Source organism: Hyperolius riggenbachi, chromosome 6 (assembly GCF_040937935.1).
Source record: "Hyperolius riggenbachi isolate aHypRig1 chromosome 6, aHypRig1.pri, whole genome shotgun sequence".
Taxonomy (NCBI): Eukaryota; Metazoa; Chordata; class Amphibia; order Anura; family Hyperoliidae; genus Hyperolius; species Hyperolius riggenbachi.
The window spans coordinates 320,490,780-320,511,162 of NC_090651.1; the positions used below are offsets into that span (position 1 = coordinate 320,490,780).

The window sequence follows — 20,383 nt, forward strand, 5'->3', positions numbered from 1 at the left end:
GCTCCAGCCTCAGGGCGCAGTGTAGGAGGGGGCGCAGAATTTATTCAGCTGTCATCATTCCTAATTGTGTTTGAAGCAGAAAGAAATAAGAAAAGGGGATACATGGCAGTGACTGCAAGCCAGATAACTAGATATTAAGGTGTTGGGGAGGTTGTGGGCCCTGTGGTGCCTCTTAATCTAATAGCAATCAGTGTGTGACGGCTGGGGTGGGAGGGATGGAGGGGCGCACTTTGGTGTCTCAGCCTTGGGTGCTGGAGGACCTTGTCCCGGCTCTGGATGGATTGCACTGGGAAATCCCCCGGGAATTCTATGCTAGGTACACACAATAAGATTTTCTGGTAGATTTACTGTCAGATTGATTACTTCCAACTTACTTCTGATTTCCAATCGATTTCTGATTCGCCTTGGATTTGTAAAATTGGCCTATAGCGCCACCTGGTGATGGCTAGAAAACGAAACCTAATGTATTTGGAAATTCTAGAGGGGAGGAACAGGAAGCCATGCAATACTTAGAAATGAAACTGTTCTTAGAGAGCTATAAATGCAACTCCTGGTAGGAGTACACGGAACAAGATAGCTGCATCTCTGAGATTCTTCTCTGCAATATTCCCTGCACAGCAATCTAGGCCTTCAGGTAAGGAATGTGCGCAGGAGTTCAAACTATGAGTGTGAGTTATGTTTGAGTGTGTGTCTGTGTGTGTGTGTGTGTCTGTGTGTGCGCGCATCTGTGTGCGTGCGTGCGTGTGTGTGCGCGCATCTGTGTGCGCGCATCTGTGTGCATGCGCGCGTGTGTGTGTGTGCGTGTGTGTCTGTGTGCGTGCGTGTGTCAGTGTGTGCGCGTGTGTCTGTGTGTGCGTGCGTGTGTCTGTGTGTGCACACGCGTGTGTCTGTATGTGTGCGTGCGTGTGTGTGCGTGTGTCTGTGTGTGTGTGTGTGCGTGTGTGCGTGTGTGTGTGTGTGTGTGCGTGTGTGTGTGTCTGTGCGTGTTTGTGTACGTGTGTGTGTGTGTGTCTGTGTGTGTCTGTGTGTGCGTGCGTGTGTGTCTTTGCATGTGTGTGTGCGTGCGTGTGTGTGTGCGTGCGTGTGTGTGTGTGTCTGTGTGTGTCTGTGTGCGTGCGTGCGTGTGTGTGTGTGTGTGTGCGTGCGTGTGTCTGTGTGTGTGTGTGCGTGTGTGTCTGTGCACACACAGGTTGTGTTCACACTGGGGCCCCTTGACTCGAAATAGTAAAAAAAGGGCACATGCGGCAGGTGGACTATTTCAGCGCCACCATAGGCGCCAATGTTAAATATCGGTATTGGGGTGCTGGAGATGAAATTTGGATGCCTGGCCGGTCGCTGGTACAGTGGCAGCACCCATTATATATTCGGCACCGTGGGCGCCCAAATGTTGTTTTTTTTTAAATTCTGTTTATTTGCAATTTTGGTAAACAAAAAAACATTTATACAAACATTGCCAAGGACCGGGCAAAGGGTAGCCTTAGCAAAAAACAAAACACATCATTTACATTCAGACAAATATCAACCTACACATGTCGCTCTATCTTTAGGAACGGAATACACCCGCCTTCTCACCCCTCCTCCCCCTCCCACTATCCACCCTCCGACCCCTCAGCCGTGCATATTTACAGAATATATAGCAGATACATTGTTTATTGCATATATCAGAGTTTTACATTTTACTTCAGCCCTCATATCCTTTAGTTTGTGTCTTTGTTACTAGTCCAGGTTTTCCATATTTTTTCAAATTTTTGTGGACAACCTCTGGCTAAGTATGCTGCTTTATATAGTTGCAGTGAGTCATTTATTAGTTTTTTCCAACATTGTACTGTTGGTGGAGCTTCCTTTTTCCAGTGTAGGATTATTGCTTTACGATAGTAGTAGAGCAAGAGACCTAAGAGTGTTCTCTCGGCCCGAGTGTTAGCTAGCTTACTAGTGTCCCCCAGGATGCAATAGTAAGGATCACAGGGGATATGTTTTTTTGTTACTTTGGTGATGTAAGTGCATATGTCTTTCCAGAGGGGTGCCACCTTAGGGCATGTCCACATAATGTGGTCAAGGTCTGCATCTGCTGTTCCGCATCTCCAGCACAGTACTGGGTTGCTTGGGTCAAATCTGGACAGCCTGGCAGGGGTTTGGTATGCCCTATGTAACAGTTTAAACTGGATCAGTTTGTCCCTAGCTGCAATAAGATAACTAAATGGTTTGATCCATACATCCTCCCACTCTTCATCATCCAAATTTGGGAGAATATTAATCCATTGTTGTTTAAATACTGTCACGTGGGGTTCGGTTAATAGCAAAATGTTTTGATATATTGCAGATAGGGCTTTTTTAAGTGTTTCTGTGAGTAGTATGTCTTCTAGTTCCGTGGTGCCTAGACGGACCGGTATTTTGGCAAATTGTGAGTCAAATGCATGCCTGAGCTGAATATATCTAAAGAAATATGAGTTGGGGAGGTTATATTTTTCTTTAATATAGTTAAATTGCATAAGGGAACCGTTGTGGATGATATGTTCAATGTGTGTTATTCCTCTAGAGATCCACACTATTGGATCAGGAATAGAGAAGAAGTGGGGTAATTTAGGGTTGTTCCACAGGGGGACATTTGGCGAGAGTTTGTTTTGGGGGGGTTTGTTCCAGCTATGAATCAGGGCCCATGCACGGATGACCACTTTCATGTTGCCTGTGAGGGTATAAGGGGCGGTAGTGCCACGATAGAGTATCTGTTTAAGAGCCTCAAATGAACCCAAGGTAGCAGCATCTAGCACCATAGAAGCATTGGAGGCATCTTGCGTTAGCCACCAGTTGGCAGTCACCAGCTGGCATGCGAGAAAATATTTAAAGAAGTCTGGGAAGGCCAGACCTCCCTCCGTCCATGGTCTTTGTAGTTTTTTTAGACTAATTTTTGCGATCTTGTTATACCAGATAAAACCAGTAAGGATAGAGTTAATCTGTTTAAAGAATTTTTGTGGGATCCATATAGGGCAATTACGAAATATATATAGGAATTTGGGAAGTAATTTCATCTTTATCAGATTAATTCTGCCGATCAGAGACAGAGGGAGATGCTGCCAATTGATAAGCTTTTGTTTGGTCATTTGGATCAGTGGTACTAAGTTATTATCCATAAAAGAGTCAGTGTGGTTAGTTATCCAGATACCAAGATACTTTGTTTTATGTATTATTTGCATTGTAGACTGAGGTGCAGGGGTGGAATGGAGTGGTAGTAGTGATGACTTAGTCCAGTTAACTTCAAGGCCAGAAAATGGAGCATATGTGGAGAATATCTGTAAAACACCTTTAATGGACTCATCTGGGTTCAGTAAATATATTACCAAATCGTCTGCGTACAACGATACTCTTTCTTCTAGTCCCCCTGTCTGGAAACCTTGTATAAAGCAACTCTGTCTTATGGCTGTTGCTATTGGTTCCATTGCAAGCGCGAACAGAGCAGGAGATAAGGGGCAACCCTGTCTAGTACCTCTGGATAGGCCTATTTGTTCAGAAAGCCCAGAGCCAATCTTAATCTGCGTTAGGGGCGATCTATATATGGCACGTAGCCAGGATATGAGTCTTTCCCCAAAGCCCATTTTTCTTAGTGTGGCCCATAAGTCAAATGCTCTTTGGATATCTACAAATGCCAATGCTTGTGGGATGTTGCTGTCTTTGGATGCCTGTATATGAGTAAATATTCTTCGGAGGTTTATATAGGTGGTTTTATGTGGCATAAACCCGGTTTGGTCTGGACTAACCACTTCTGTTATATGCTTATTTATTCTAGTCGTAAGGATTTTTGTCAGTATTTTCAGGTCATTATTTAATAACGATATGGGCCGATATGACTGGCATTCCAGGGGGTCCTTGTCTGGCTTTAGTATTAGGATGATATGAGCATTATAAAAGGAGGGTGGAAGGCAACCATTTGCAAGGGACTTATTAAACGTTTTTTTTAGAGAAGGTGCTAGAATACGGGAGTACCTCTTGTAGAACTCAATGGGTATGCCATCCGGGCCCGGTGTTTTCTGTGGGGGAAAGGAGGTTATGGAATCTATGATTTCCTCTTCCGTGATCTCCTGCTCAATTTCTTTAGCAGTGTCTTCAGAAATGGAAGGCATATGCAGGTTTCCTAGTTGGTTTAGCATTTCATTATGGGGGTCATTAAATTGTGTTTGATATAAGTTTTCAAAGTAGGAACAAAAGGTTTGTAAGATAATTGGAGGGTTGGAGGTTATTTCGCCTGATGGGAGCCTGATTTCTGGTATAGTAGACAGAGCATTTGGGTCTTTAGAGATATTGGCTAGAAGTTTCCCATTTTTGTCCCCTTTTTCAAAAGTCAGCTGTTTCCATTCCAGGAGAGAAGTATTGGTGAGATCAGTATGGTGTAGATTAATATTACGCTTAGCATGAGTAAGGTCTCGGAAAGTATTTTCTCCGGGAGCATCAGCATACCTCTGGGTGGCCACTGCTTCAGCCTGTTTTAAGGTAGTTAATGCCTCGTTATACTTTTTGCGTTTGACACTTATTTGGTTGATATAGTCGCCCCTAATTGTGGCTTTGAAGGCATCCCAGAGCATTTGTTCATTAGTTGAACCCTCATTTATGTCCCAGTATTGCTGAATGGCACTCCCTATGTTTTCACCTATCTCTTTATCACATATCCATTTAGGATCTAGCCTCCAAACCGACTTATTACATGGAATGCCTACATTACATGTTATTTCTAGTGGTGCGTGGTCTGAAAGACCACTAGGTAGATAGGTTGCCCCCACCACACTGCTCAGTACATCCGCTTCTGCGAAAGCTAGATCTATCCTTGATGCCGAACGATGCACCGCCGAAAAGTGTGAATAGGCCTGAGTTTGCGAGTTTTTCCATCTCCACACCTCAGTCAAAGAAAGTGCGTCTGCCCAGCCCGGCAGGTCTAGATTAGCCTGCCTGGCAGGGTTCGAGGAGTCCTTGCCTGATTGTAATATGTCATTAAAGTCACCTATGATTATTAGTTTTGCTGGGAGATATTTTTGTATGGCTTCAGTAATAATGTTTAGGAAAGATTTTTGCAGCGGGGGAGGGGCATATATGCCCACTATACAAAAGGGGGAGCCCAAAATTTGCATGTGTAAAATTACGTACCTACCCTCTGGATCTATAGCTGAACCAAGGAGTTTGTGTGATAAGCTTTTATTTATAAGGATGGACACCCCTCTGGAAAAGGTGGAATATGTGGAATGTATTGCTTTACTGACCCACTGCTTACTTATGGCTTTAACACAGGATCCGTCTAGATGTGTTTCCTGGAGTATTAGGATATGGGGTTTATATTTCATTACATACTGAAACATAAGCGATCTTTTGAATGGTGATCTCAGTCCCCGGACATTCCAGGATAAGAGCTTCAAGGGGGTTTCCATTTGGACCAAATGCTAGTAATATGTGCAGAAGTATATACATGTAGTATTATCCAGTGTGTACAGGTATGGGTAGGGCAGGGAAGGCCTGGCGAAACCTGGCGGTGGATATCACCTCGGTATAGAAACATGTGTAAGCGACTTCAGTCCGAGACACAAGAAGAACAAAAATAATATTTAACTAGAACAATACAACTAAATAGGAAAACCCTGCTGTAGACCAAACAGACCTAACAGTACCACAGCTTTAATCCCAACTATTATTCTAACTTTAGCAGCGTAGTGCCAGACTACATGTGCCAGGGACTAGACCGCTATTCCTTATCACTATCCCACAAACAGCTAGAAAGTTAGGGAGAGAAAGGAGGGAGAAATGGGGGTAGAAGCTTAGATAGGAAAGGGAGAGGTCAGTGCAGGGTGGTGTGTTGAGAATCACACCGCGAGGCGGGCAGGGAAGAAGAAGGGAGATGAGAAAGGGGGAAAATAAAAGAGAACAATAGGAAGAGAAGCAAGAGTGAAGAGTGTGAGGGCGTGCGATGGCCTGGAGGACCATGCCCGGCATCTCCCGGTAAACCGGGGGTACATAAATTTAAACTGTTGCAAACTATCAGTTAAGGATAAATAATACTCTTGAATATATAGTGGTATCTTGCAGAGAAAGTGTATTAGGCATTTGAAACAGTTAGATTTGCAGGATTGTGGAAGATATCTAAACTTGGAAGGATGGACTTCCACCCAATACACCTGCTAATGGGAGTCTTACCAGTGTGGCGACCAGGCAGTTAGTTCAGGGCACCATATTTTGTGTCATTGATGAGGAAAGGCACCCCCGAGGGGGGGGAAGTCTAGCCCGGTTACTGCCTATCCCACACTGTTCGGCACAGGGCATGTGCATTCTGGATATCTGCGTGCAGGGACCCACACCCCACCAATGGTCACCGTTTATCACTGTCGCAGTTTCTGCTCAGTGGGGACCAACTCAGCGCCCAGGTACACATTTCAGTGGCAAGACCCCCTCCAACTATGTTGTTATCAGTTCATCCCCTGAACAGCATAAACTCTGAATGTATATATGTTGTCACTGACCACTCTTCAGGTATCTCTCAGCAGGGCTTCAACATATTAGCATGGGCTTGCTATTACCACGAAGAGGGCGGAGGAGGACGCATCGGGCCCGGGCCGGGGTATAGGCCGCACCTAGTACGGTCCAGTGACGGGGCCCGTCACCCTAAGCGTCAGCGTCCACCTCTCACCGCGGCAGGGCACCCCATCTTAATTCAACACATTTGCCCGCTAGCTAGGTAAAAAACTATATCCTTGCCTCCCCCTGAGGGAAGCCAAGGAGCAGAGCGGCAGCCCGCCAGGCGCCGGGCAGCTAAAACGCAGGCCCAGCATCCGTCAGGCGCCAGCACCGCCCCCAGGCCCCACCCCAAGCAATCCCCCAAGCTCGCCATCTCGCCATCTCCTCCACCCAGTAACTAAAAGCCAGCGCCATTTTAACCACTACTCTTCCCCTATCGTTTTCGGCATTTTAACAGTATAGTCCCATTTTTGACATGTAAAAAGTAAATTCTATACGTACGGTAAACATAAGGGATACACAGTGATATATTCAGGGGACCATCCTATCTCAGGGTATTAAATTTTTCATTTAGGCTTCACATGGCACAGTACACAGTAGCTGATCTTAGTACATGTAATCAGTCCATGGTTAGGCAGAGGTTTGTATACCAGAAATATATTGGCGGGCCCGCGTGGGGCGCCGATGGCAAGGAAACAGTAATCAGCAGTACTTCGCATATACCAGGTTCATAGTTTAGCGTAGCAACCACAGCGATCACGAGAGGCAGATCATAAACTTTACCAGTGGATATACATATAAATCAGGGGGGTCCGAGCCGCAGTTAGAGATCCCACTATTAAAATCATAGAGCAGAGCATAGTATAACCAGTTGAACTTAGAACCATGCGGAATTTATCTATCAACAGTGACATTAGTGGCGTGCCTCCAGCCAGGTCATTGCCTCTTGCGGTTTTTCAAAAAATATGACCGATTCCCCATCCTCCACTCTCAAACGGGCAGGGAACAGCATTGCATATTTAATGTTCTTTTCACGGAGCTTAAGCTTAACATTGTTGAAGGATTTCCGGAGTTTCTGCGTTTCAGCAGTAAAGTCCGCAAAGAGCATGAGACGAGTGTTTTCAAATGTTAAGGTCTCTGCTTTCCGAGCTGCTGCCAAAATGGCGTCTCGATCACGATAATTAAGTAACTTAAAGATTACCGGTCTGGGGAGTGCTCCTGGTGGGCCTTTCTTCGCCGGCATGCGATGCGCTCTCTCAATTAGGAAATATGGCGAAAAGGTGTCCTCCGGAAGGAGTTTGCGGAGAAGGGACTCAATGAAGTCCGGGACCCGTTCACCCTCTGATCCTTCGGGCAGACCCAGTAGCCTGAGGTTGTTGCGGCGGTTGCGGTTCTCCGCATCCACCGCTCTTGTTTCCAGGTCGTCCAACCGTTTCTCCATTCTTGGAATTGCGCGGGAGTGATCATGCTGAGTGTCTTCTATGCCTGATATTCTGCGCTCGGACTCTTTAGTGCGATCTCGGAGGTTTGCCACATCATGTCTGAGAAGATCTAGTCCTGTCTCGTAGCTGTCCATTTTTAGCGTTAGAGTGGCCTGGCATTGTTTGATGGCTTCCAGGATTTCAAGCTGTGCCGGGGGAGGCGGCGAGTCACAGCCATCGCCATCTTGAGGAGCCGCGTGTATCTCAACCTGCACCTCCCCGTTCTGTTTAGTATAGGCTTTTCCTGGAGGTGGTTGCAGGTTAGCCTGTCCGGGCGAGGTCTGTTTATCACCCTTGTCCTTCTCCCTATCTCTCCCCTTAGTGCGCTGCGACATGTCTACTTCGTATGGAGAGAATCTCTCTGTGTCCGGATCGGGCCGGGGGAGTCCCCGCTGCACTGGAGCGGTGCAGGGTTCTCTTCAACAGAGGAGTTCGGTAAGTCGTGCCACTCCAGTTTTACGTCTGTGCGGTCTAGGCAGGTTTATGCGTGTCCGAGATGTTTTTTGAGTGCAGCGGTGCAGTATTTATCAGGATTTACTAATGCCGGGCAACGGAGCTCCTCTCCCTTGCTGCTTTCAGATCGCCATCTTGGCCACGCCCCGGGCGCCCAAATGTTGATATTCCTAGGTGCCTATAGCAGCACCTGAGAATATGCAATTTTTATCTTCTTCCGGGATGCAATTTGATCATCGCAGCGTAATGTACTGGCGCTACTGGAGACGGGCCCTTAGGTAGCTAATGTGTTTGTATAAGGGGGGGGGGGTTTAGGCAGGTAGTGTGTGTGTGTGGGGGGGGGTGTGAGGCCTCTTTTCCACGGACAGTTGAGCTGTGCACTCAGCAAGCAGTTGCCAGGCAGCAGCAAGCAATTATGTGAGTTTGACAGGCATTTCACTGCCTATCAACTGTACATAGAAAAAAGGCCTTAATTTTGGCATTAGGTACCAGTAGGTAATTTGGGAGGGAGGTTTAAAAATTAGGCAGGGGAGGGGGCGGGGGGTGTTCTGTGAGAGTAGGGTCAGGTTTGGTCATGGTAAAATATGCCAATATTTCCCTTTGCCTACCCCTCCCTCATATAGTATCTATTCTTGGAAAGCTGCTTCTGGTGTTCTGTATCAGGGCAAAACACTAGAGCACAACACTTTACATTATTAACTCTCACTGATCACTAATTACAGGTAATAAATATCATGTATGGCTGAGAAAAACAACATCTGAAGTGAAGGGAACAGATAAAATGTTCAATAGATTTGTCTGTATGTGAGCAACATTTAAACCCTAAAGGTGGCCACTAATGATCCAATTTCTAGCGAAAAATCGTTCAAGCAATCAGTAATTCTGATCGGAAGTGAAATCATTCACTACACCATCAACGAACCAATCTTTGCTTCCTATCTATCACAACCAACAAGAAAATCCAAATTTTAATTTGACAAAAATCCAATCGGACGACTATTTTAATAATCGTTCTTAATCGATTGTGCCCATCAACGGAGATTAATTACAACCAATCCGATTAGAATTTCTGATCGCTCTAACTATTTTCCGTTAGTGGCCACCTTTAATTTGAAGGTTTCATTATCTCAGGTACAAAAGGGTCGTTTTTACCTTTAACACCAAAATGAGCAGCACAGTGGCATAGTGGTTAGCAATCTTGCTTTGCAGTCTTTTCAACAATGTCAATGGTAAAGTCGTTCCTGCGGTGTGTACGGACTCCGTAACACGTGTGTACTGGCATGTGTTAAGACTCAGGCTGCAATGGAAAGACTGTAAATTCAGAGTTCACATACTAACATGTACCTGTGATGTTTTTAATGCATGTCTTTACAGTGGTGTGAAAAACTATTTGCCCCCTTCCTGATTTCTTATTCTTTTGCATGTTTGTCACACTTAAATGTTTCTGCTCATCAAAAACCGTTAACTATTAGTCAAAGATAACATAATTGAACACAAAATGCAGTTTTAAATGATGGTTTTTATTATTTAGTGAGAAAAAAAACTCAAAACCTACATGGCCCTGTGTGAAAAAGAAATTGCCCCCTGAACTTAATAACTGGTTGGGCCACCCTTAGGCCCCGTTCACACTTGCGGTTTTGTAAAAACCGGAACGGATGTCCGGACCGCTCCGTATCCGGACCGGACCTGATCCGTACGGTTCCTATCCGGATCCGGTCCGGATCCGGTCCGTTTGCATCCGTTTTCCGTGCGGTGTGAACACGGTTGCTGTCCGGATCCGGTTTCTTAAAGAGATAACAACCTGTAAATACCTGGGGTCTGGGAGGTCAGCAGAAGCTCTGGGGTCATTGTTGGAGACAGGTGGACGTGTGGAGACCATCCGTGGATACAGAGACTGCAGTTGGGACCATGGATCCAGTCATTTTTTACTCGTACCTGGGAATTCTCTCCTTCCTGTTGTTCACCTACTACTATGTGGGGAGAAGGCCTCACCTCCTCGTTATCAGACATATCATCAGACATGTTGCTGCCAAAGAGCTCCAGCATGAAATCGCTGCTGCTTCACTTTGTGAACGCTGGGCCCATGTGGTCCCCATCCAAAATGGCCACTAGAAAAAGCATAGGAAGTGGGGTAGAACGTCCGGTTTTTATAGCCAGTGTGTTGTGCGCTCTCCGTTTCTCATTGGTTTCTATTGGCCGGATGCAACTGTCAGGCTCCGCTCCGGATAAGTCTGCCGGAGGAGCCGGACCAAAAAATTGCGCATGTTGGGTCTTATGCCGGAGTCCGGATCCGGTCCGGCTCCGGTCCGGACGAAATGGACGCATGTGAACGGACGCATAGACTTTCATTGCTATGCCGTGCGTCCGTTCCGTCCGTTCCGCATGCGGTCCGGCTCCGGCACGGCGATTCCGGACGGCGACCGCTAATGTGAACCGGGCCTTAGCAGCAATAACTGAAATCAAGCGTTTGCGATAACTTGCAACGAGTCTTTTACAGCGCTCTGGAGGAATTTTGGCCCACTCATCTTTGCAGAATTGTTGTAATTCAGCTTTATTTGAGGGTTTTCTAGCATGAACCGTCTTTTTAAGGTCATGCCACAACATCTCAATAGGATTCAGGTCAGGACTTTGACTAGGCCACTCCAAAGTCTTCATTTTGTTTTTCTTCAGCCATTCAGAGGTGAATTTGCTGGTGTGTTTTGGGTCATTGTCCTGCTGCAGCACCCACGATCGCTTCAGCTTGAGTTGACTAACAGATGGCCGGACATTCTCCTTCAGGATTTTTTAGTAGACAGTAGAATTCATGGTTCCATCTATCACAGCAAGCCTTCCAGGTCCTGAAGCAGCAAAACAACCCCAGACCATCACACTACCACCACCATATTTTACTGTTGGTATGATGTTCTTTTGCTGAAATGCTGTGTTACTTCTACGCCAGATGTAACGGGACACGCACCTTCCAAAAAGTTCAACTTTTGTCTTGTCGGTCCACAAGGTATTTTCCCCAAACTCTTGGCAATCAGTGAGATGTTTTTTTAGCAAAATTGAGACGAGCCTTAATGTTCTTTTTGCTTAAAAGTGGTTTGCGCCTTGGATATCTGCCATGCAGGCCATTTTTTGCCCAGTCTCTTTCTTATGGTGGAGTCGTGAACACTGACCTTAATTGAGGCAAGTGAGGTCTGCAGTTCTTTAGATGTTGTCCTGGGGTCTTTTGTGGCCTCTCGGATGAGTTTTCTCTGCGCTCTTGGGGTAATTTTGGTCGGCCAGCCTCTCCTGGGAAGGTTCATCACTGTTCCATGTTTTTGCCATTTGTGGATAATGGCTCTCACTGTGGTTCGCTGGAGTCCCAAAGCTTTAGAAATGGCTTTATAACCTTTACCAGACTGATAGATCTCAATTACAGTACTTTTGTTCTCATTTGTTCCTGAATTTCTTTGGATCTTGGCATGATGTTTAGCGTTTGAGGTGCTTTTGGTCTACTTCTCTGTGTCAGATAGCTCCTATTTAAGTGATTTCTTGATTGAAACAGGTGTGGCAGTAATCAGGCCTGGGGGTGACTACAGAAATTGAACTCAGGTGTGATAAACCACAGTTAAGTTATTTTTTAACAAGGGGGCAATCACTTTTTCACACAGGGCCATGTAGGTTTTGAGTTTTTTTCTCACTAAATAATAAAAACCATCATTTAAAACTGCATTTTGTGTTCAATTATGTTATCTTTGACTAATAGTTAACGGTTTTTGATGAGCAGAAACATTTAAGTGTGACAAACATGCAAAAGAATAAAAAATCAGGAAGGGGGCAAATAGTTTTTCACACCACTGTATACTTACCTGGGGCTTCCTCCAGCCCCATGTGGTGCGTGGGTTTCCTTGCCGTCCTCTCCGGCTGCTCTGTTGTCTTGTAATTTCCCCCGGTAATCTGGCCAGTTGTGCACTTCTGCGCATGCGCGGCCTTGCCACACCCCTGTGCTTAGGTGCGTTGTGCGCCTGCATAATACTGCTACGCAAGCGCAGAATGCTCCTGGCTGCGGGAGAGCGAAGGGGGTTGTGTGTACGGGGTCGAGCCATACATGCGTAAAGAGCACAGCTGGCCATGTTACCAGGGAAAATTACAAGACAAAGGACTAGCCAGAGAGGATGGTGAGGGAGCCCACCTCCCACCTTATTGTGGCAGGGACAGGGCAACCATCTTTACACATTAGCCCCGTGCTTCTATTTTAATCTTCACAGCTTGCCTTTATCATTTCAGCGACTTTAAATCTACAAAATGGCCTCCCCGAAGCCGCTCATTGTCCCGTGGCTGATCCAGAAAATTGACAGTCGGATGTACCCGGGCCTGGAGTGGGTCAACAGCGAAAAGACTCAGTTCAAAGTGCCCTGGAAGCACCATCTGAGGCAGGACCTGTGTATGAATGACACCAAGATTTTTGAGGTAAAACTCTACATTTTTGCATGTTTGTCACACTTAAAGTGGCACTGTAGTATGGTAGATACTGCAAATTATTATACAGTAAATTATTCCGGATACAACTTTTCCATTAATTATCCTGGTTTCAGCATGAGAAACACTTCCTATATCTATTTGGTGCTGTATATTGGTATGTAGTCCCGCCCTCCAAGTGAGGTTTAGCCTAGGCCAGTAATGCCTTGTGCGTGCTCTTTCATGTGAGGGGCGCATCTGGCACAGATGAATCCGTCACAGGGTGTCGTTTAGGCTTAGGCATCAGCATTGGGATAAGTTAGAGTTAAGCATCAGTCATGGGGTCTGTTAAGGTTAAGCATTGGTGGGGGGCCTTGATTAGGGTGAGGTATCGGTAGAGGAAGAGCTCATGTGAGAAGAGCAGAGGCGCATTGCACTATTGGACCTTTTTGAGCTTGCACTCCTTGCCTGATGAAGCGGGTTATACCTGCGAAACACGTTACGGAGTGCCAAAATAAATTGTTATTTGCGATTTGAACAATCTCGATTGTCCATCATTTCAGGAGGTAAGTCCACCTGTACTCCTCCTTTTTAGTTGTTTTTAGATCATTTTAACCTGCCTGGCGCCTCTGTCCAAATTTGCACAGTATATAGTCCACCTTGGGTGGAGGGGACTTTCCCCTTCTTTCTATCTACAGAGAGCGACTTCTTAAACCTGAGTGGGGTCAGGTTCTAATGCTCCCCACCTGCATTTCAAGTGGTTGCCTATGTGGTAACCCGTGTTTGTGAGTATATTCACATCTGTTAATTATTTTGCCAACAATTGTTAGACTTACTGCACTATATTGGGCTCTCGGTTTTTCATTTTGTTTCAAGTGCATCATGTGAGAAGAAGGTTAGTAGTAAAATATCGGTCAAACTTACCGATATTCTACTATCAGAATTACCCAGTGATTGTCGATTTATAGTTATTTTACCAATATTCTGCTTACAGTTAACCCTGGCACCCACCCTAATCACATCTAAAAAGTTCACATCTAAAATCACAAACCGCTAGCGATTACCGCTAGTGTTTTGCGGGAGTGATTTTTCCGTGATTAACGGGGAAAAAAATCACTGGACAAAGTAGCGTTTTGGGTGTGATTGAGATTAGCGGTTCTATACATGCTAATCACGATCGCTCCAGAATCGCCGCCAAAATGCTGCAAGTAACCCATTTGCGATTATCGCTAATCACAAAACACCCGCGTATGCAGTGCGATGCTAGGCTGCCATTGATCGTCCGCCACCCTTCCCCCGCCCACTCATACAGAAATCAAACAAATTGATCATGTCCTTTCAGACTTTTGATCGGCAAACTACATAAAATCAATCTGAGGGGGAATTGATCGGCTATGTTAATAGATGACCGGCAGATTCAATCAAAGTGACTGAATAGTCCTGGGATCAAAAAAATCGATACGATCAGCTTTAGTTTATTGTTTTAAGAAAAAAAGACACTGCCATTCCAAGACCTTATTGGATTCCCCTGTCTGATGGATTTTGTAGGACTGGGCTATAGACAGCGGCCGCTACGACCCCACAAAGGATAATCCAGACCCGAAACGCTGGAAGAAAAATTTTGGTTCCGCTCTGACTCAGAAGAAGGACATCGTCCTCATGGTTGTAGACAACAGCAAAAAACTTACTGATCCTCACAGGATATATGAACTCCTCAGGAAAGAAACAGGATGTAAGGAAGCATCATGGGTAATATATTCTGTTCACAGGGAAATCATTAGAGGAGGACTCCACTTAGGAGTACTTGTATTGTTTGGATAGTAGTAGTATGACATTTTATGAGGGCCCATTTACACTAGAAAATAGCAAAACGGTAGCGCTTAGTGTTACCGTTTTGCGCGAATGATTTTACCGCGATTAGCACAGTAAAATTACTGTACACTTCTGCGATTCTCAACGATCGTGGTCAGCGCTTGTTTAAGCACTGTACCACGATCGCAGAATCGTGTCAAAATGCTGCAGGTAACATGTTTTGCAATTGCCTTTAATCATGAAACGCCCACGATCGGCGGCAATTGCGGCAGTGAGATCACTATCCTTAGGTTTCTATTGCGCTAGCGCTTTAAAAAGCTCTTTGACGATTAGCGGGATACACCTTCCAATCGCCTTAGTGAGAACGAGCCCTTACTGAATAATGAGAACAGGTGACAGAACCTTTTTTTGTGTGTGTTTTTATTGCAGTCTGTGCCTTGATCTGGTAGAATTTCCCTTGCTTCTCCCCTTGACAGGAGGTGGATTAGTATCATTTGAAGTGTATCCGAGACGAACCTTGGGTCAAAAACTGGATACTTCCCTAAGACGAAAGAAAGCCTCTGGATCCTGTAAAGCCTTCCTGCCACCCTGGGGACCACCGTTACCACTCACTGAGCTCCCAAAGAAATCCAAAAAGAGCTTGTCAGACTTCAGATCTAGGTCGCGCTTCTCTTCATGCATGGGTATGGCCATACTGCGTCCGTGCAAGTAAAGCTGCGCCTGCGCAGTAACCCAGACCTGCTCATCCACAAGCGGCTCCGTGTTACTGTGCAGGTACAGCTGTGCTTGTGCAGGTGCAGCACAGCAGCACTTGTGCAGGAAGACGACTGTGGCCAGGACCCTCCACCGGGTCCAAGTAAGTGGTGGCAGGGGTGAGGAGGACACGAGAAGCCTCTACAGCAGGTGTGTCAAACTCAAATACAAAGTGGGCCGAAATTTAACACTGGGACTTAGTTGCGGGCCAACCTCATTTTCTACTAGTTACCCTCCTTTCTGATAAAGATTTCAGGTGGCCTCTCTCCAACGCCTATACAGTTCCCTGGTGTCTAGTGGTCCTTTCTCCACTGTACAGTTCCATAGTTTCTAGTGATTTCCCCCTACCTCTCTCATATGGCTTCCCTGGAGATCTAGGGCTTCACCTCCAATATAGCTTCCCTGTTGGTCTAGAGTGGGCCAAACATAATGCACAGTGGGGAAACCACTTGCGGGCCAAATTGAATGGCTCTGAGGGACAGATTTGGCCTGGGGGCCAGAGTTTGACACTCAGGGCAGTGTTCCCCAACCCAGTCCTCAGGGCCCACCAACAGTGTTTTGTAGAAATCCACAGAGGTAGTTCATTAGCTATGTTGAGACACCAATGACCTTACCTGTGAATGTTTGTGGTTTCCTGCAACACATGTACTGTTGGTGGGCCAGCTTTGAGGTCAGGGTTGGGGGAACTCTGCTCTACAGGAACTAGAGCAGGCTTTCTCAACCAGGGTTCCCTAGAACCCCAGGGCTCCTTGAGGGCATAGCAGGGACTTTCTGGCATTTCTCTCTCTGCTGAGAGTGGCCTCAGTAGGCAAGGTCAATGAGTCATAAAACAGTATGATAGTGCGGCGCAGCGGCAGTATAATAAAGTGCCCTATTATAGAAGACAATAGGGAACACTGGCTAGAATGTAGTCCACCCTGAGCAGCTGCCTCTGACAAATTCTGTCTGGACCGTGTAAAAGACTATAATTACTAAGTCATTCCTGGCAGAGTTGATCCAGGGATTTTATCTGACTGACACCTACAGTTGAGAAGGAAATTTTCCCCTTAGGTTAATTGGCTCAAGCCTTCTAAGAGTTTTTTTTCTTTTTAAACTGTACAGATTACTGAAAGCCAATGCTGTTGTTTGTTTTATGTTTGGTTTTTCAGCACTTGCAGCTGTACCTGGTCAGGTCTCTGGTAAAGTAGGTGACAACCCAACTTTCCTACCGATGGATTTCAGGAGCCAATCGGCTGTGGCCACTGTGGCGGTAAGTTTTTCTACAAAAAAGGGGCAGATTTATCAAAACCACTGCAAGGAAGAACTGGTGCAAAAAAATGGAGCAGTTGTACAGATTAAAGTTTCTGATTGGTTTGCTCTGACCTACTGCTCCACTCCTGCCCCTGTTTTGCACCTGATTTGCTTGAATGTTTCTTGCAATGGTTTTCATAAATCTGCTCCATGGTTCCTTTGAATTGAGCTAATCCAGAGGGTCTTCTCTGTATGATGTGGGAGTTTAAAGTGAACTTGAGGGAAACTTTGGGTCAAAAGTTAAATACTTACCCAAGAAAAGGGAGGCCTCTGGAACTTCTGCCACTGCCTGGGACCCTCCTCCATATCGCGACCGTACTCCTCTTCATTGACAAGCAGGCCTCACAAATTAGTACAGCTCACAAATGAGCAGTTCCAGCTTACTGCACAGGCGTAGTACTGCCCCGCTCATGCTTAACCACTTTACCCCCCACGGTACGGATTTCTACATCCCTTTTTCCACCCTTATAAAACCAAGGGACGGAGAAGTCCGTACCTCCCGCGCTGCCGCCGCTGTTCGCGCTCCCGCCGCTCGTGCGCGCGCTCCCGCCGCTCCTGCACGCCGCTGCCCACTTGCCCGGAGATCAATGAATGGGAAAATCCTTTCCCGTTCGTTGATCTAAGCCCCCGCAATGATCTGCTGCTTCTATGAGAAACAGCGCGATCATTGTGATTTTCCCAGCCTCATACTGCTTCCTGTAAGCGTCCTTCCGGTCGCTTACAGGTCGCATGAACACAAACTCACTACACCCTAAAGCAGGGGTCTCAAACTCAATTTACCCGGGGGCCGCAGGAGGCAAAGTCAGGATGAGGCTGGGCCGCATAAGGGAGTTCACATGTCCCCGCCGCAAAACGAGGGCTGCAGAGCCCCCAAATCGCCCCGGGGGGCAATCCGCCGGCATTTCCTGGAAGGGGCAGAGCTTTCAGCTTCAGCTCTGCCCCTCCTGAAGTCAATCGCGGCGGATCGCCGCCTCTGCCCGCCCACTCTAAACATAAAAAAAAAAATTGGGAAAATAGGAAAAAATGCCAGGAATCTTCATACAGCCATATTACGGCTGTATAGCGATCCCTGGCCAAAGCGCTGCGGCTGCGTATGGACCCCCTGGAAACCCCGTCAGGAAATGTATTGCTCTTTCTTTTGATACATGTAAAATTACACTACCGTTAGGCTTGCTACTAAAAGTGACATTTACCGCATTTAAAAGTATACTATTTTCCTTTGAAACTTTAAAATCGATTTTCTCAAAAACTATAAGGTCTTTTTGAAAAATTGTTTTTTCCTCTTATTCCTAATGATCTCCTTAACATATCCTGCAAATTTAGGGTTTCTAGCATTTAAGGTGGATTTGCTATTAACCATTAAAGTCGGCGGGTTTTTAAATGTGTATTTTTTTCCTTTGCAACTTTAAAATCAATTTTCTCAAAAACTATAAGGCCGATTTGAAAAAATTTTTTTTCCTCTTGTAGCCACTGGGGGCCCCTACAAGCTCTGGGGCCCTGGGGCCACAAAATATTGTATCGCGGGCCGCAAATGGCCCGCGGGCCGCGAGTTTGAGACCCCTGCCCTAAAGCATTTTACATATACAAATACATTAGTTTTAACACAATAAATTAACTCATTACCTCCCACACTCCCCAATTTATTTTTTTTGTAATTAAAAAAAAAATACAATAAAAAAAAAAAACATAAATAGTTACCTTAGGGACTTAAGTTTTTAAATATTTATGTCAAGAGGGTATAACACTGTTACTTTATAAACTACAGGCTTGTAATTAGGGATGCAAAACTGAAAAAAATGCACCTTTATTTCCAAATAAAATATTGGCGCCAAACATTGTGATAGGGACATAATTTAATTGGTTTTATAACCGGGATAAATGGGCAAATACATTTCATGGGTTTTAATTACAGTAGCATGCATTATTTAAAAACTATAATGGACGAAAACTGAAAAATAATATTTTTTTCCCACATTTGTTCCTATTTTCCCATTAAAACACATTTAGAATAAATAATTATTGGCATAATGTCCCACCTAAAGAAAATCTAATTGGTGGCGAAAAAAACAAGATATAGTTCATTTCATTGCGATAAGTAATAATAAAGTTATAGACGAATAAATGGAAGGAGCGCTGAAAGGTGAAAATTGCTCTGTTGTTCAAGGGGTAAAACCTCTCAGTGGTGAAGTGGTTAAAGAGTAGTACGGTCCTCCACCATGGCTCAGTCCAGGTCGCCGTAGTTGTAGTGCAGAGGAGTGCTCTGCCAGATCAGCAGAGCTGCCAGGCAATTGGTAATATTTAAAAGGGAATAAATATGGCAGTTGTATGTATGGCTGCAAGAGTTGGATCCTAAGAAAAGCAGATAGAAGAAAAATGTTGTTGGTGTTGTTGGCGATGGTTGCTTCGCATTCCATGGACAGCATGGATGACGAACTAATAAGTATTGTAACATATAAGATCAGACATGTCACTGGAAGGCAAGATCACCAGACTCAGACTCACATATGTCGGCCATGCGATCAAATTCCTTAGAGAATGACCTAATGCTAGGACTGATCAGTGTTAAAAGGCGACAAGGCTGCCAGAGAATGCGTTGGCCTGACACCATCAAAGCCGACACCGGATTGAGCATAAGGAAACCAGTGGAAATGGTACAAGATCAGACAGCATGGAGAGAGCTAACCCATAGAATCATCAAGTCAGATACGACTGAATGGATAGCAGCATCATCATCATCATCAATTATGGCAGCCACCAAATCCCTCTTACTTTAGCATTTAGGCTTCAAGTGTTGGAGAGTGCCTGAGGTCACAAGGGAATTCCAGAGGCGAGGAGCTTGTGAGAAGTCCTGTAAACACAAATGTGAGGAGGTAATTTTAGTGCACAGAAGTCGGACTGTGTGTAAAGTGCAGGTTGTGGTTGGGGTGGTGTTTGGAAATTAGTGCAGAAATGCATGGAGGAGACAGATAGTGGAGAGCTTTGTGCACTAGAAGTAGGCGTTTGAAGTGGATCCTATGTGTAACTGGCAGCCGGCAAAGAAAGGGATGAAGGAAAGAGGTAAATGAGGCGAGCAACAGAGTTCAGTTTTAGCTGAAGACAGGGCCGGTTCTAGACTTTTTTCCGCCTGAAGCAGTACACTATGAGGACGCCAAGCACTGTGTGTGCAAAGCCAGACTGGAGAGACCTATACGGCTGTGCATTGCAGGCACTGGCACTACACTTACCTCCCTCTGCATCCTCCAAGACAGCATCTCCTCCCTGCTGGTGAGCAGCATCTGATCCCCAGGACGCACCGCACCACTCACCTGCTCTCAGCAGATTAGCAATGGTATCACCAGCCACACATGAAGTACTGGTTCCTCCCTGAGTACAGTGGCACCTCATGTGACCCAGCTGCACGTAACAGGTTACATGAGGCAATGCTGTAGCCATGGATAAAGGACGCTGGACAAATGGATGGAGGTCCCATCGCTGAAACGCTGAGAGCAAGTGAAGCGGCACTGCACGTCTAGGGAGGGGGAGACGTAGAGTGTGAGGAGGGGGACATTTCGGGAGGGGAGCCCCCTCTCTTGCCACCCATTATTCGTGCCACACTGAAGCACGTGATTTACGTTGCATCATGGAAGAACTGCCCCTGGCTGGAGAGATACCAGGCTGTCCATTGATAAACCACAAAGGAGGATGTT

The 20,383-nt window shown here is 45.7% G+C and overlaps 1 protein-coding gene across 2 annotated transcripts in view; it reads left to right on the forward strand.

Moving 5' to 3' along the window:
- The first annotated feature begins 475 nt into the window (after positions 1-475).
- Positions 476-20,383, forward strand: part of LOC137521726 (interferon regulatory factor 3-like) — a 43,973-nt gene continuing 24,065 nt past the window's right edge. For both annotated transcript variants that reach the window (XM_068241383.1, XM_068241384.1), the window contains exons 1-4: positions 476-634; positions 12,672-12,854; positions 14,391-14,574; positions 16,556-16,656. In XM_068241383.1, coding sequence (XP_068097484.1) covers positions 12,690-12,854; positions 14,391-14,574; positions 16,556-16,656 — 450 coding nt within the window. In that variant the 5' untranslated portion in view covers positions 476-634; positions 12,672-12,689. The remainder of the gene's footprint in view (positions 635-12,671; positions 12,855-14,390; positions 14,575-16,555; positions 16,657-20,383) is intronic.